The sequence below is a fragment of the Pelecanus crispus genome, chromosome 3 (assembly GCF_030463565.1).
Source record: "Pelecanus crispus isolate bPelCri1 chromosome 3, bPelCri1.pri, whole genome shotgun sequence".
NCBI lineage: Eukaryota > Metazoa > Chordata > Aves > Pelecaniformes > Pelecanidae > Pelecanus > Pelecanus crispus.
Window position 1 is genome coordinate 126,790,988 of NC_134645.1, and position 15,800 is coordinate 126,806,787.

Below are 15,800 nucleotides of genomic sequence, written 5' to 3' on the forward strand. Positions count from 1 at the left end.
AATGAAGTCTTCTGAGGAAAAAGCCTGTAAGAGTTCTTTACTATAAATACATTTTTGTGATTTTAAGAAGAACGCGGTATTTATAATGGATTGAACCAGAGCTTCTCTGCTCTGTGTTATCTTTATAATGTTTGCCATAAAGTGCTTCCAGGCGACATCTTGACTTCTGTAATTTTTTTCTTCCTTTTTGTTGGTGCCTGGAACAGATTATTGTGGGTTATAACATTTTAAAACATTTAAGTAATCCATTGAAAGCAGGAAAAAGAGCGTACCATTGATATGAAATTGCACTGACTTTCCAGAAAAGATTTTTATCACAGAACTTCCAGTTTCTGACTCTAAGGAAAAGGTTGCATAGTTTGATTTCTGAAATAAAATACATTTTTAAAGCATGGCCTTTTTCAGCGAAATTGATGTATCTTATGGCAGAATTTTACTTTCAGAAAAAATGAGGGTATTGGTGTGTTCAGTACATTCTGAAGTTAAACCTAAATTAAAACCCAGCTATTCAAAAGAATTATTCTATATTTTAATCGTTGTGCATCTTTTCTTCTTAGTGGATATATTTTATCTGTGCCTAGTGTGGAAATAATTTCTATTTCTATTTTTCACTCACAGGTTCAGTGATAACACGGAGTAAGTACTGTTAACAGTTCAGAGTGGGTTTGCTTTCTGGTAATTGGGAGGTTGTGGTGCTTCATTAGTCTAGAAGGCATGAACTGCCGTGCCCCTGTGTTGTCAACTGTAATTTAGAGCACAGCTTTCCAAGCTATGATCTGTGGACACTGATGATCCAAAAGTCAGATTAAGTATTTTACAGTGGTTTTGTTACATATAGAGTAGCTAAAAAAAAAAAAAAAAAAAAAATCTAGAAATACTGCAAATATTAATTTAATAGTTAGGTTTTACAGTGTTTGTGAGAAGTGCTGACATTTGTAGTGCTCTTTTGGTCTCAAATATTTCAGTATTTTTGAGATAGGTCATGGTTTTTGACACCTCTTTATATTTCTCCCCATTATTACAGTGAGTAGTGTAACATCTGTCTGACACAAGTACTGCAAAGATGAGTAATGAGAATACAGGCTCTCCGCATGCATAGGTGGACTTTTCATATTATTTTGGTTTACTATGAAAAATAAATCTAACTTGCTAATGTACTATTAAAATAAATCTAATTTGCAAAGCCTGATTTGTCAGCAGAGCACTTGTTACCACCCGGCAATGGGAGGCATAGGGGGATAAGTGTTGCTTTTTCTGCCACGGACCAACTGTGGACAAGTTGCTTCTCTTCTCCAGGCATCGACTTCAGGAAGGGTAGTAAAGTAAAAAACCTGGTGTCACAAAATGTGTTAACATCTGATAAGGAAGTGTGTTATTTGAGAATTGGATATAATTATCATCCTTTAACACCCAAAGATCTCGTTCATAAAGTTGTGATGTGAACTTGTATAACAATGAAAAATGGTCTTGACATTGTGGAGAATATAAAAAGAATAATATTATTCCTCTAAAAATTAGCATAAAACATTCATCCTCATTTATATTTTGTATCTTGTGGATTAGTTTAAATTGTCTTGTGGTTTTAATCTAGATTTAAAATAGCTAGGGATTTCCACATTTGGTTAACACTTATAATGTATATATACAGTGAAATGATGTTTTGACTTCCTGCTCTCCTCATCACTTTTTCGCCCTGTCCTCATGAGAGCAGACTGAAAATTCATCTCTCTTGGCTTTGTTAAATTCCATTTGTGTTCGGGTATATTGTTGAGATGAACTTTTTCCTAGAGCAGAAATGACTGATCATAGTCCAGTCTGCATAGTCTAGAAAGACAGTTGTCTCATTTATTTCCTGAAAAACTGAAACCCTTTGTGAATGAGCGAATGGAACATATTATGTTATACAACTGGAATAAATTACATCTTTTTTCCTTTGCCAGTCATAAGGATTTGTAAAATTAATTTATGTTTAAGATACTTAACTGTTAGAGTTTGGTGTATTCTGATTAGTATACAATGGTACTGAAAAGGGTTCTTGCCACAGCTTTGTGTTCGGACAAATCTGCTGATTTTCAGCAGTTAGAAAGTTTTTACAACTGTATATGAGAAAAAAAGAAACCCCAAACAAACCAGGGTGAAGTGTATTGTTTTTTGTTAATAAGCAGGACTTTTAAAAGCACCTATATAACCCAGCTGCCCATATTCTAGCATTTACTTATTTTACAAAATCACACTCATTCTCAGCCAATGGGTTTGTACTTACCAGAGTTTGCAAAGAGTAACCAAGTTAGTTCAGTGAAACCACATGTAGAAAGGTTATTTTGTAGAGCTTTTAGCAAAACTTAGAAAGCTAGGTTTTGATGGAATTTAGACATACTCACTCACCCTGAAAGATATGTACCTATAAATAGTTTGCTGGAAGTAGACCTGTATAGCATCTTGCATCAAAATCGTCAACATTTTGCATAATGACAGTTCATAAAGTAATAGACCATGGGGCAGGAAAAATATTTTAGAAACAGTTTACTCAAATGCGTTTTCTAAGTTGTGTTTTTATATACATGAATTCATTTTTCATGTCTTAACTGTAGTCATAAAAGTTTAAGTATGGATAATCTTACAAGACTTCATGCTTGAAATCAGACTTTAATTTACATACTTATTTTTCCAATAACATAATATACAGTATTCTGCTTTGATTTGATGTATGATATTGCTCATGAAGAGAAGTCATGGCAACTGGGGGAAGTTCCTTCCTGAGGAGTGGAAGAAAACAAATGCCATTTCTGTCTCCAAAAAGGACAAGAAGGAGGATCTGGGGAATGACAGACCAGTCATCCTCACCTTGATCCCTGGGCAGATCATCTAGAAACCATTTCTGAGCCTGCTAAGGCTAAGAAGGTGATTTGGAGTTGTCAGCATGGATTTACGAAAGGGAAATCATATGTGACTAACCTGATAGCCTTCTATGATGAAATAGCTGGTGCAGTGTATGAGGGAAGAGCGTGAATGCTGTTTACATTGATTTCAGCAAGGCTTTTGACACTGTCTCCTGTAACATCCTCATACAAACCGATGAAGTAGATAAATGGATGGACAGTGAGAAAGACTGAAAACTGACGGAAGGGCTGGGTTCAAAGGGTTGATAACGGCAGCATGAAGTCCAGACGGAGGCCAGTTACTGGTGGTGTACCCCAGGGGTTGATCCTGGGGTCAATAGCATATAATGTCCTCATTAGTGACCTGGACGATGGAACACAGTGCACCCGCAGCAAGGTTGTTGATGATACGAAACTGGGAGTAGTGATTGATAGGCCAGATGGGTGTGCTGCCATTCAGAGAGACCTCAGCAGGCTGGAGAAATGTGCCAACAGGAACCTCATGAAGTTCCACAAAGGGAAATCCCAAGTCGTGCCCCTGGAGAGGAATAAACCCAGCCACCAGGACAGGCTTGAGGCGGACCATCTGGAAAGTCAGTTTGCAGAGAAGGCCATGGGAGGTCCTGGTGGACACCAGGTTGGACAGGTGCCGGCAACGTGCTCTTCTGGTAGCATCCTGGGCTGCATTAGGCAGGCTGTTGCCAGCAGGTGAGGGAGGTGATCCTTCCCCTCTGCTCAGCACTGGTGAGACCCAGCTGGGTTGCTGGGTCTGTTGCTGGACTCCCCAGTACAAGAGAGACACAGACATACTGGAGCGAGCCAGTGAAGGGCCACTGAGATGATTAAGGGACTGGAGCGTCTCTCGTACAAGGAGAGGCTTGAGAGAGCTGGGACACTTCAGCCTGGAGAAGAGAAGGCTCAGGGAGATCTTATCAATGTCCATAAATACCTGATGCGAGGGAGTAAAGAATACAGAGCCAGGCTTTTTTCAGTGGTGGCCAGTGACAGGACAAGAGGCAGTGAGCACAGATTGAAATACAGGAAATTCCACTTAAACACAAGGAAAAACCTTTTTGACTGTGAAGGGGGTCAAATGTGTGGGAACAGGCTGTGCAGAGAGGTTGTGGAATGTCCATCCTTGGAGATCCTCAAAACTCAACTGGACACAGCCCTGGGGAAACTTATTTGAGCTGGGGAATCGGGCTAGGTGTCTCCTAGCAACCTCACCTGTCTGTGATCCGTGGAGTAGCAGTGGTATAGTGGTATCTTCTTTTTTTAACCTTCTGTCCTGCAAGACAGTAATTTTCCAGATGTGAATATGAATTTGTTAAGGCAAAAATTGGATACAAATTTCTTACTGCATATATTATAGTGTATTTAAAGAAATATTAACAAAAGTTGCCCTTTCTAAAGGGAAAAATTAGGATATTTTTTGGTTTCCACAAGTTATTAAAACATTCAAGATCAGCTTAAGAACAAGATTCAGAAGGTTCATGCTTAAACAAAACACTTTATTGAGCTAAGACAGAGTGACCGAAGTTGGGAGACTTTAGCGTCTCTGAAAGTTATTCCCTGAGGATCTTGTGTTATTCTTGATTTATGGTGGTGTCACTGAGGACAGGGTTTGTCTTTATGTGAGAAGAATTGGACTTTTCATTTGGCAAGATGTTAGACATTGTTAATCCTGCTGTCTGGCAGGCCTTACCATTTAAAAACTCATGGTGTAAACAAGCTACTTCTGTTTTCAGGTAAACAAAGTTGCTCTTGCAAAGGTCTTGCCTTGTTTAGATCTTACCTCAGTGGAGCCATGAACTTGACTGATGCTTTTGGATGTTGCTTTCCACCATAGTAGTTGAGAAGTATCTGTCGTGAAGACTGTTAAGTAAGCATTAATATGTTTTCAATAAGCTCAAAATAATTGCTAATTATGAAGTCTCTTCCCGGTTTTAGAATTTTACTAATTATAAGCATCGGTGAAGCTTATTTCAGACTCCAAATACAGTGTTCCAACAACCGTCTGTTAGTTGCAGGTGACATACCATTTTAGAATGTGATATCTCATTTTTAAGTATTTCAAGTCACGTAATCAAGATTTCTTTTTGTGTACTTGTTTAACATCACAAGACCCCCCCCAGTTCTTCGTTAAGCTTAGTTTTCAGTGTTTCCAGCAGTGAAATTTCTGTTCCGAGATGGTTACAGAGCGTTTTAGCTCTTTATTTCAGATGTTTTCCTTCTGATTTGCTCGAAATGTTCCTTTTCTAAATTTTATCCCTTTACTTTTCACTATGTACCTTTGAATAATTAAATGCTATTATGTAATGTTTCTCTTCTTCTTGTTTATGTTTTTCCAATATCTGCAGACATCATCATGGCTTAATTTTATACTAAAAAAAACCATTTTGTAGCTGACATTTCTGTTACTTCCTGTGCTTGCCATTCTCACTGCCATACACATTTTGGAAAAAGCATTTTCCTTACACTAAGTTCCTTTTAGTAAAGATTCAATAATTTAGTAATCAAATTCTTAGAGTTAATATTAGAGTGTTTAAACAAGTGAATAGGACATCTCCACTTGCTGATTAAGTAGGTGGTAATTAATTTTAGTAACTTCCTATAGCTTCTCTTGGCTTCATAGAAGTAGGAGAGTGGGGAGTTACTGCTGTTCACAGTATCAAGGTAGTGAGATACATTCCTCAGTTATTAGACAAGAAAATGTGACTAATTGTCTAGCAAAGTGTAAGTCTAAGAAAGGAAAATGCATGGTCTCCCTTCAGGAGCTAGAGAAGGTATCAATAACGCTTTCAAGCATTGTAGAGATACAGGAATACTACCCGGGGGCGTTGTGATGGGATAGGACGGACAGACAGAAAAGAGCTGGTAGAGGAAGCAATGCTGGAAGAGACTTCAAAGTCAATAGTGATTAACTCAATTTCGTATGCAAAATAATATAATGATTGTTATTCAGTTAGCTGAATACCATATAGCCAGTTATCTATATACTTATCTATATATCTACTTTGATACAGAAATTGCCTAGTCTGTGCAGCTGTATATGTACGAGCGGGTGCTAGTCTTGTGTCAGTGATGCTTATTTAAATACATGCAGGGTTAGCAGTTGGGACCGTTTTCAGTCAGTGGCAACGGTGTTAACAATGCAGGATTTTGGCTGGAGTTAAGACACTGAATTTAGTGCTTAAAATACACGCACTTCTGCGTGCATCCACATCTCTCCGTCAGCTATAGGAAATTTAGGCTTTTGTATGTATTGTTCCAAGACATATCTTAGGGAGTTTAATACTGTAAAACCCTGCAGTAGTTGATAGAACACATCCATGTAGTTTGTCACAGACAGGAGGAAGTACCCAGATTTGGGCACTGAGGAGTGCTCCCAGGTCCTGCAGCTTACGTACAAAGTATGTAGACAAACGTATACCCTATGGTTTCCAACGTCCTCTGGACAGGACTGCTTGAAATTGGGAGTTGTGGGCCTTGTTGCATTCTCCATTAATTGTGGACTAACCATATAGATTAGATAGGTTCATTTTAAAAGGCAGCATGAGTCACAGTTGGCTCTTGGGTCTTCATACTAGAGAGTGAGGCTTTTCTACTCATCACTTCTTGGGTTTTACATCAGCATGGTGGCATCCTGAAGTGATCAGAGTAACACAGAGTAGCTCAGTACAGCTGAGAATAAGGGACCTCATTATCTGTCCTTACAGCTCTTAAGTTAGCACAAGGAAAAGTGCCACCCTGGAGTAAATTGGACTCTCAAAATATCCAGAGTCTACTTTTTCAGCTGTTCTTACTGTGAGGATGTAAAAAAATCTGTATGCTTTGTCTTTATGTAATTTGGCACTTAAATTTGTTAGTACTTTTCTGTAATGGGCTTAGTGCAACCTCTTTGTAAGTTTACACCACCCCTGTATGAAGGAGAAGCTGTATTTGCCAATGTTAACGTAGACCTTGCTTGATGATAGAGCATACGGACTGCACAAACTGAAGTCTGTGATATCGCTTAAATCAGCATTTCTGGTTTCCTCTTCACATTTAGGACAACTCCCCTCAGTGCTGAGAGCAGATTCAGCTAGGACGTTGGTAAACGCTCCCAACAAGTCAAAACTAATGGAGAAATGAACTCTTCCATTTGATCCCTTTCTCCTGATGGACCAAATGACTGCTTGGTCTAATTCTCCCAAACGCGACTCAGTACGTGCAGTGCAGTTTGCCTTGGTCTTGCCCAGAGTGGGTGATCTGACTGGTGGGGCTGTGCACAGCAATTGGAGCTAAGGAGCCCTGGAGCCATGATGGTGTAAAGTGCAAGTAGGTTATTTAGAAGTTGCCACACAGGCTTTTTAAAACCACCACCAGGTGATTACTGATGTACTAAAAAGCACAAGACAATCTGAATCTCCAAGAATTTCTTCTTGCAGAGTGCTAGTATTTTCTTCCAAGTTTAGCCACTGAAGGTCTTGGCAGAAAAAATTAGGAAAATAACTGTAATTTTTGTAATTTCTGTATTAAAATTACTGTAGGTTTTGAATGCTTATTTTTATTGTAACATGATTTTTCTGAGCTTTAAAAGAAAAGCTAACATAACTACAACTTGCAGTTTGACTTCATCTCTCTCATACTTGCCCTGAATCCTGGTAAAGTATGTATGTTCAGTGTGACATATGAAACCTATGTAGACTTGGTTTCATTAAGCCAAGCAGATAAATATATTAACTATGAACTCTGATTGGAATTAAGATTACCTTTTCTTCTTAAATCGGCTTTGGTGGAAGTTACCTGATGAGCAGATAAACATAAATAGCAATATAAATTCCAGTGCTTTTTCAGGTAGCGCTGGTGGAATGTGCTGGTTAGTTAATATAACTCAACGCTTTAAATTGTTCCCTTTTTCATTAAGCTAAGGCCATAAGCAAGCAAGATTATTTAATTTTTAAATTAATGTCCCTTTGCTAAGTTCACTGACAATATTAGGAAGGAACGATGTCTACAAAACAACAACCTGTCACATCATCTCTCTCTGATATAATGTATCTTAACATAAAATAGGAATAATTTTGAGACCTCGTTGTTGATACCTGTTTCCCCTATTGCAATCATGCTTTTACTTTGGGCAGTTTCTTCCTCCCAGATTTTGTTCTTTCTTTCCTCTTCCACTCTTCATACAATGTGTCCTCCTGTGCGTGTCTAATCAATTTTCTGGTTTGGCACCAGTCATCTCTTTCCTTTCAGACTCTACTTCTGCCTAATTTGTTCAGCAATAGCTGTGGCAAACAAAATGGAGAGAGAAGAGCTAGCTTTAGCTTTTGAGACTTTGAAAAAGGTGCTATCCTTATCTTATTTTCTCTGGGACATTTGTTGCGATGACAGGCTTATTCCCTTGCTCATCAAAAAGAAACTTTTAGTTTCCCCATTTTCTGTCATCTAAAGGACCAGATCTCAATATTTTTATCTTTGTCTTCAGAATCAGCCTCTTACAGTACCAAGCTGAATTACTTCAATGTATTGTATTACTGATTTTCAAAAGTTTGTTGTTATTGATTTTTAGTGATTTGCAGTTCTTGTCCTTCTGATATTTGAATTGCTGGAAGTTTTCTGGATGTTCTTGTGCTCAGTACTGTAAAACTGATTTTCTGTGTCACCACCTGGCTGTCAGGTCTCAAATAATTCATGTATTTATGAGGACACTTGCTTATAGTATGGAAACATCTCTGAGAATTAATATGCTGCATATTCCAAATGCATTCCAGCCAAACAGCTGACAGAAAAGAAATTTACTGTATATTCTTACAATACTGAGGAGACGTGAGCCCAGATATTATCCAGTCCAAATATATCTAGTAGTTGATTTGTCCTCTGTGATTTTATGGGATCCTTGCCTGGTTTTAGATTTGACAGTAGATTAGCTGGTTCTGTATGTGGTGAGCAATTATATCTTGATCATATTCGGCTTGGTTGATCAGATAAAAATGCAGGGTAGGAGTCAGCTTGCTGGTACAGACACCCAGGTTCAGATGTCAGCAAGTAGTTGTCTACGTGTGAGTTAAGTCTAGTCTCTAGGTTCCCATTATGTGTTGGCTGAACAACTTCCAAGCTCCTTTGATTTGTTTTGGATCTCCTCAGTATATTTTTGTGTGTGTTTCTCCATGTGCAAATACTCGCCTCCACAGACACAGCTAGTCTGAATCTGATACTTCAACACATGCCGTAAGTTAGGAATTGCTGAATCCAGTAGCCTCAAGCTCAGTCATTCAGTGCTGGAGAGCCTCAGTCCTCACGTGCAGAGACACACGCGAACGGGTCTCTTAACAAGCCCCAGGCGCCACAGTCTCCCCAGCAGCTGGTGTGGACCTCCTGGTTCCTTCAGTAGCCAGCTCGCAGGCCCTCTGGTCTCCCCAGTATCTAGCACAGATTTATGGCCACTTTCATACATGGATCCCAAACCTCTTACCCTACTCACTGGCTACACTCCCACGTGCACAATGTGCACCCACTCAGGTCTCTCTGCTGGCACTGCAGGCACATTGACCCCTGTGACCCACAGTCCTACTCCAGTTGCAGGCAGGAGCAAATAAATACCTCTGTAGTATGGGCTTGCCCTATGTGAGATCTTCAGATGCATAAAAAACCCTCAAGTCTGGCGGTCCCATTTCTGCTGCTGCAAATCCTTCATGTAGAAACAGAAAAGGAAAATTGTTAGGGATTGCTAGAAAAGAAGGAAAAAAAAAAAAAGCATATTTCCCACCAGTCTACCTCGCTGCTTTTATGCTTTTCCTAGACTAGATTCATCAAATTTATTCAAGGTGGTAAATTCCACATGAGTTGGGGCAGCTTTGTTATGGTATGAACTCAATAGAAGCCCCAGTAAGGGAAACTATTTATTCTAGCTTAGTGCACTCCCAGCCACCCTGGTTATACTTCCTTTCTGGCCAGGACAGCTTTTCAAGGCTGTGGAGGATGGGAGATCGCAGCAGCTTTCTGTCTCCACGGTCTACTCTCCTGGTGGTCTGGCCACCTGGAGAGCTCTGCATCGGCGTTTTTGAAGGAAGCCTGTGCTGTGCCTGGCCCAATACCTTTCTCAGGCGTTTAAAACCCCAAGAAATGTAGCAAAGAAAGTGCTTTATCTATTTCTGTAACTGCCCAAGATTTTGAGGTTCTTACAAATGTAGGTCTCTGCACCATGAGTAGCTGTCGTACCTTAGCGTGTGCCAAGTGTGTGTGTGTGTGTGTTTACACGTAGTATGCCATGATACTTCATGTAGGCATTTAGTGGCTTGGACATTTATCCCTTCTGATGAGCCTGGAAACATCATTACAGGAACTTAAATAAAGTAGAAATAGAAGCTAAAAGTAAACAATAAAAGAGCTGCAGCAGTCTTTTCTTTCTCCGTGCTACTATTTTAATCCTCCTGTGAAAATCCAGGTAAGTTGATCACCCCCTTGTAAAAATATTTCCTTAAAACAGACAAACCTTTGAAACTGGATCTTCTAAGAAGGCTTTGTTATTGTATGACGTGTCTAATGGGTACATGTTTCTATTATTAGGACGGTCTTCCATATCGTTTTACTGTTTTGATGCACTGCTAATGATATATTTTGATATATCAAATCATATATATGAGAATATATATAAAAATATATATATATATATTTCCTCTTCAGTATTTACCTGTGGAGAAACGGCTCTTTTCTATTTTCAACAGAATTTTTATGTGTTTTATAGGAAGACTTATTTATACTTCTAGCGAATGGAAGGTTCTTTAAAAGACTCTCTAATGAACCGTTAAAAGCAAAGCACACGTGAAATGAAATTCGTAAGTTATATTAAAAGATCAAGTTCAGTTTCAGTTCCCAGAAGCAAGGGCACCAAATTTTGGTTTCCTTTTTTTAGGGTTTTCTTTGATTCTTAACCTACCTCATAGTCTGCAACTTGGCAAAAATCTGAGCCCCTTGACTCCTAGTTTAGTGTTTATTCTGCTATGGAGAAATACAATGGCAAAAGTGAAGAAGAAAATGGAATATTTTACTACTTTAATTGCTTGTGCACTTGTAATTATTACCTCTGGTAGCAGAAGGGGGTAAAAAAAGGTTGCGTTTGATATCTTAAAGAATATTATCCTATAAGCATGTTAGAATCTAGAGCGGACGTCAAGAAACATATCAAATGCTATACAATTAACAAGGATCGAAGCTTTACATTTTTTTTAGTGTCTAAAAAATCCAGTATCCATTGCAAGGAAAAAGGAAGCATCTGTGCGTAGGTGTGGTGTTTTTCACTGTTTGCTGAAACCACCATGCCAGTATCTAGTTTTCTGTTTGTGGGAAAGAAGTTGGCAGAAGTTACGTGGGAAAACAGTGAAGGCAAACAGATAGAAATAGCATTTGAAGGTAGAAAGAGTGTAAGCGAGGGAGGAAGAAAGTAGGTACACCTGGAACTTGATTTTCTGTGTAATCAAGTGGTGCAGCTGATTTTGCATCTCTCCTCTTCACATTTCAGCATGAGCTCTGACATACCCTTTTGCATCAGAGTGGAGCAAAAAGATTTGATATCTGTCTCCTCTCAGATCAATGTGCTGCATCTTGATTGCATCTCTTCTACTTCTCGTGCCATTTAGGGAGCTGATAGTTACTTGTGAGAGAGATTTCTAGATGCACACGGGGAGGGCATCTCAGTGTAGAGGCAGCATCCTGCCTCGGAACCAGAGTTTTGTTCTTGCACTTTGTCTTCAGAAAAGAAAACCAAAAACTTTTCATTTGTATATGTGGAATGCTAGGTACTAAAACTGTGAACAAAATAAATTTATGTTCAAGATGATAATGCTGGCAACCAGGTGTTTACTACTCTCTTGCACAGTTGTTTTATTTTGCATTTTAGGTCTTAGAAAGAAAGAAAAATTACTTTTAAATATTAAAAGGCCAGTAAGTAAGAATGAACAATATATCATAGTTGTGATAACTGAATTCTGTTTGGTTTTATATACCTTGTGTGATTAGGAAAAAAAGTAAGTTTTCCTGTTAATTTACATATGCACCTTACTTAAGAAATACCTTAGTGTTATCCTATATGAGTACTTGTCGTGAATCTGTGATAGTTTTAATATTATTTTACATTCCGGTGTGATATGGTAATAAATATTTCTATTTATATATGTATTTCCTATATATATTCCTATATTTGCGGTTTATAAAATACTTAATAGTATCTGGATTGTTTGCTGTGCTGTGCTTACAGTCCTAGGAAGTATCTGCTGTTATAATTCATGTACATGAGCACTCCTGCATAAGAGAGAAAAAAGTATTTGAGTTGTGCTCATTTTAGAGATGTTGTACAACACGTTATAGAACATGACCATCTCTTTAAGATGCTGATAGTCTCAACAAGAGAGGCAAATGATGGGGAACAAATACAGAGTGTAATTTCCTCATTCACTAGTATAGCACAGTGGGTTATGCTCAGATGTAGCCTGAGTCGTCCTTCCTGTGCTCTTACACATATCAAGCTGAAATTTATTACCATTAGAATTTCAAATGCTGTTTGAAGAATACTAGATATAACTTCATTATTAGGTAAAGGAAAAAAAAAAAACCCAACCTACCTTATAACTCTTTAGTTGTTTATAGATAAAATATTGTTTTATTTTATTGCAGGATAGAAGAATGCTTTTGTAAGGAAATAATTGATACATTCTCTCACTTGTGAAGATTTGAATCTTGCTTATAAATAAAATTTCACTATTTTTATAAGAAACCATAGTGTTCTTTTTAGCCTGTGCTGTTTCATTTTCAATGAATATGTTTTACTATACCATTTTTCTTACGTTAAAAGCTCAGGTTTAGGAGCAGAGAGAATATTTTTTTAGAAATACCTTGGGGAAATATTTGAAAGCATAGCAAGTTGTCTTTCACTGCAATGATGAAAGACTGGAATAGCATTTTTTTATTTTGATATGCCTGTAATGATAAGATATTTTCAGTGAGCCAACTTTGGGGCCAGTTGAGACCATTTTGGAATTAACGGGTTTAAGTTTTAAAAATAATATAGCCAAAAAGTCAGATACAGAGGGAACAAAAGTAGAGCAACAAGTAAATCTTTAGAATGGTTAATGGCTTTGATTTCATGAGACTTCCATTGATGGATAATTTTATTTCAAAAATACTGTGCCTGTTTGAGGATGCTGGAGTGCAAATACCAGATACTAGACCTGAGCTATGTTGTTCTGATCGAGAGATTCAACTTTCCTGAAAGCTGTGATGTGCAGGTGTCCAAGTAACTATAGACCATAGCTGTCCACCAGCCTTGCGCTACATATAGGTGATGGAGGAAGTCAGCTGAGCAAATTTCTTGAAGTAATTTATCCATAACTCTGGCTGATTTTTGTTTGCTGCTGTTCTGGGAAACCAGGGGGGTTTGCTGTCACCGAGGGAGAGAGGCGTAGATATATGGCAAGAGGAATATCCCATTTTTCCAGAGCTCTCATATCACTTCTTTGTACCATCACAGTCACATTTCTCTGGTCCTTCATGCGCAGGTAGCAGGACAAAATTTTACGGATCCTATGAGAATGCTTGAGTCAGTTTTTGAGGAAAAGTGAGAAAGTGAAGGGTTTTGATGTTCTTGAATCCTCTATCAGTTACACAAACGCCTGAGTAGACAGGCAAAACCGGTGTTACTTATAGCAGCCTTCTTGAATAGGTAGTATGGTTGATACATTAAGAAATTGTTTCAAAGTTGTGTGTAACAGAGGAATCTGTGAAGGGTTTCAGAGTATATAACCATAGCTAGAATCCTTGAATATCCCATTTCTGCTGTGTGAGACTGAACTGAAAATGTAGGTTTCGGAAGCAAAGAACAGACAGTAGTCAACTAAACCAAACAGCATCTTTTGTGCGCTTTAAGTGAGGAAGGGAAGCTGCATAGAGCAAGAGGCCTTCTCCTTTCTCCAGACTGCGGTTCAGCTACCCAGAAGGAGGTAGGGCTTAGGGAGGGCTTCAGCTCTCTAGACTCACGGAGCTGCACTGATTGGGCATGGGGGTTGGTTGCAGTTTGTCATTTTGGACGCTGAAGGAGCTTTACGGGGTCTTCAACTGCCTCTCTGAAAGAGTGCAGCTGCCAACAAGTGAAAAAATCTTTTAGGCCCACCTGGATCTCTTAGGCGTTTCAAATGAAGTGCCCGTGTACTCTGCCTGGGTCTGGAGCTGAAGCACACCATCCCAGTTTGGGATGAGTAGTTCCACAGGGCTTTTGGGGCATTGTGTGGCAAATGCTCAGGCTCCGCAGCGGGTCAGAGGTGCTACAAACTGGAGGTCTAGCATTCAGATTTTCTGCAGCATCTACAGTCTCTTTTAATAGGCTGGTGATGGCCACTGGCCATCCCAGATCCAGGGAGCAATACTGGCTTTAGCTGAATGACCAGGGGTTAAGGCAGGTGTAGGGAGCAACTTCTGGTATTTCGTAGAGAAGATAAAGCCTTGCAAAAAGTCCATTGTCACAATTTCTCATTTAATGATGCCTGTTGGAGGGGCTTTGCCTTTTGTTTGCAATATTATGTGAATGCTCTCGTCTCTTTATGATCTCTTGTCATTTAATCTTTCAGTGTAGACTTTAAGAGACGCTCATATTATTATGTATAAAAATGTTTATCTTTAATTCATAGCGGTTCCTTCCATATCTTAGCATGAGCATTTAGATTTGAGATAAAATACCTGTTAGCATTTTACCTTTTAAAATAGTTATTTGGTAATTTTTTTAGGTGTAGGGGACTGCAAATACGGAATTCCTCCTAGTAGCGCACATGCTACAGCTTTGCCTACTCTTTTTTCAAATGTTCCTACAAACTGAATTTTCCTCTCTTTCCTCGGTTTTTCTCACCATGTGCTTTAGTATACATTCGTGCAGCGCTCTTGTTCCTTTAACCAGATTACTTTGGTTTATATTCCTTGTGCCACACTGAGTGATCCATTTCTGTACATACAAGTGTATTAAGCTTGTTATTATTATTCATATTTTTTTTTCTTTTTATTTTTCTGGAGACCACCTGCTTTGTTTCTTTTTAACGCATTTTCATAAGCTTGCAATAAACCTCTTTGTTTCAGGTTTTCCTTAGGAGATGCTCGCAGGCCACTCCATGAAACAGCAATACTGGTGGAAGACATCGTCCACACTCAGCTGATAAACTTGGTAAGAAAATAGCTTATAAAATAAACTTCACTCTAAAACGCCTTGAAACAGCATGAAAGTTTCATGATCAAATCATACGACTAATAACAGATTGTTCTGGGTTTAGAAACAGATAAAACACAGAAACTGAGGGTGATGTTCTGTCCTCAATAATCTGTAGAAGCTACTGTTAGACTTGCAGATAGAGTGTGTGCACTTTGCTTATGGATATATACTGTATTTGTGTGATATCTGCAACCCCACCTAACCTTGGGAATAAAGCTGATGTATTTTTTTGTTAAAAACTTCAAGTTGTTAAAAAGAAAAAACTGACTAGTCATTTGAAGACTTCATTAATTTTTCTGTTCTACTATTTGTGTTAATGCATTATTTGCTTAATATTTATGTTCCAATATTCTTACTATTTGATGTTTTAATTTCTGTCAAAAAATAATGCAGAAGTATTGAATATTTTTCCTTGTTGAAAGCCAAAGTGTTGTATAAATAAGGCTATTTCGAATCTTGTCTGTCAGAAGTAGTTCTAAATTTGAACCTCTCCACAGTTTTTAATTAAAGTTCAACTTTAATTAAAAGCTCTTAAGAAACCAACAGTGGCATTTTACGCTGTGACCCGAATCTGCCATCTGACATTTTGTACACAATGGTGTACTCTCATATGTCACCTGTAGTTTAGGAAGCGTAACAAATGTTTTGTTTCTTATTATAGTGATTCTTCAAATGAAATTATCAGCATG

At 38.4% G+C, this 15,800-nt stretch overlaps 1 protein-coding gene across 1 annotated transcript in view; it reads left to right on the forward strand.

The window, feature by feature from the left end:
• Positions 1-3,156: 3,156 nt before the first annotated feature.
• SUPT3H (SPT3 homolog, SAGA and STAGA complex component) overlaps positions 3,157-15,800 on the forward strand; it is a 99,608-nt gene continuing 86,964 nt past the window's right edge. The window contains exons 1-3 of the mRNA XM_075707748.1: positions 3,157-3,323; positions 13,115-13,141; positions 14,982-15,066. Of these exons, the coding sequence (XP_075563863.1) occupies positions 3,157-3,323; positions 13,115-13,141; positions 14,982-15,066 (279 nt within the window). The remainder of the gene's footprint in view (positions 3,324-13,114; positions 13,142-14,981; positions 15,067-15,800) is intronic.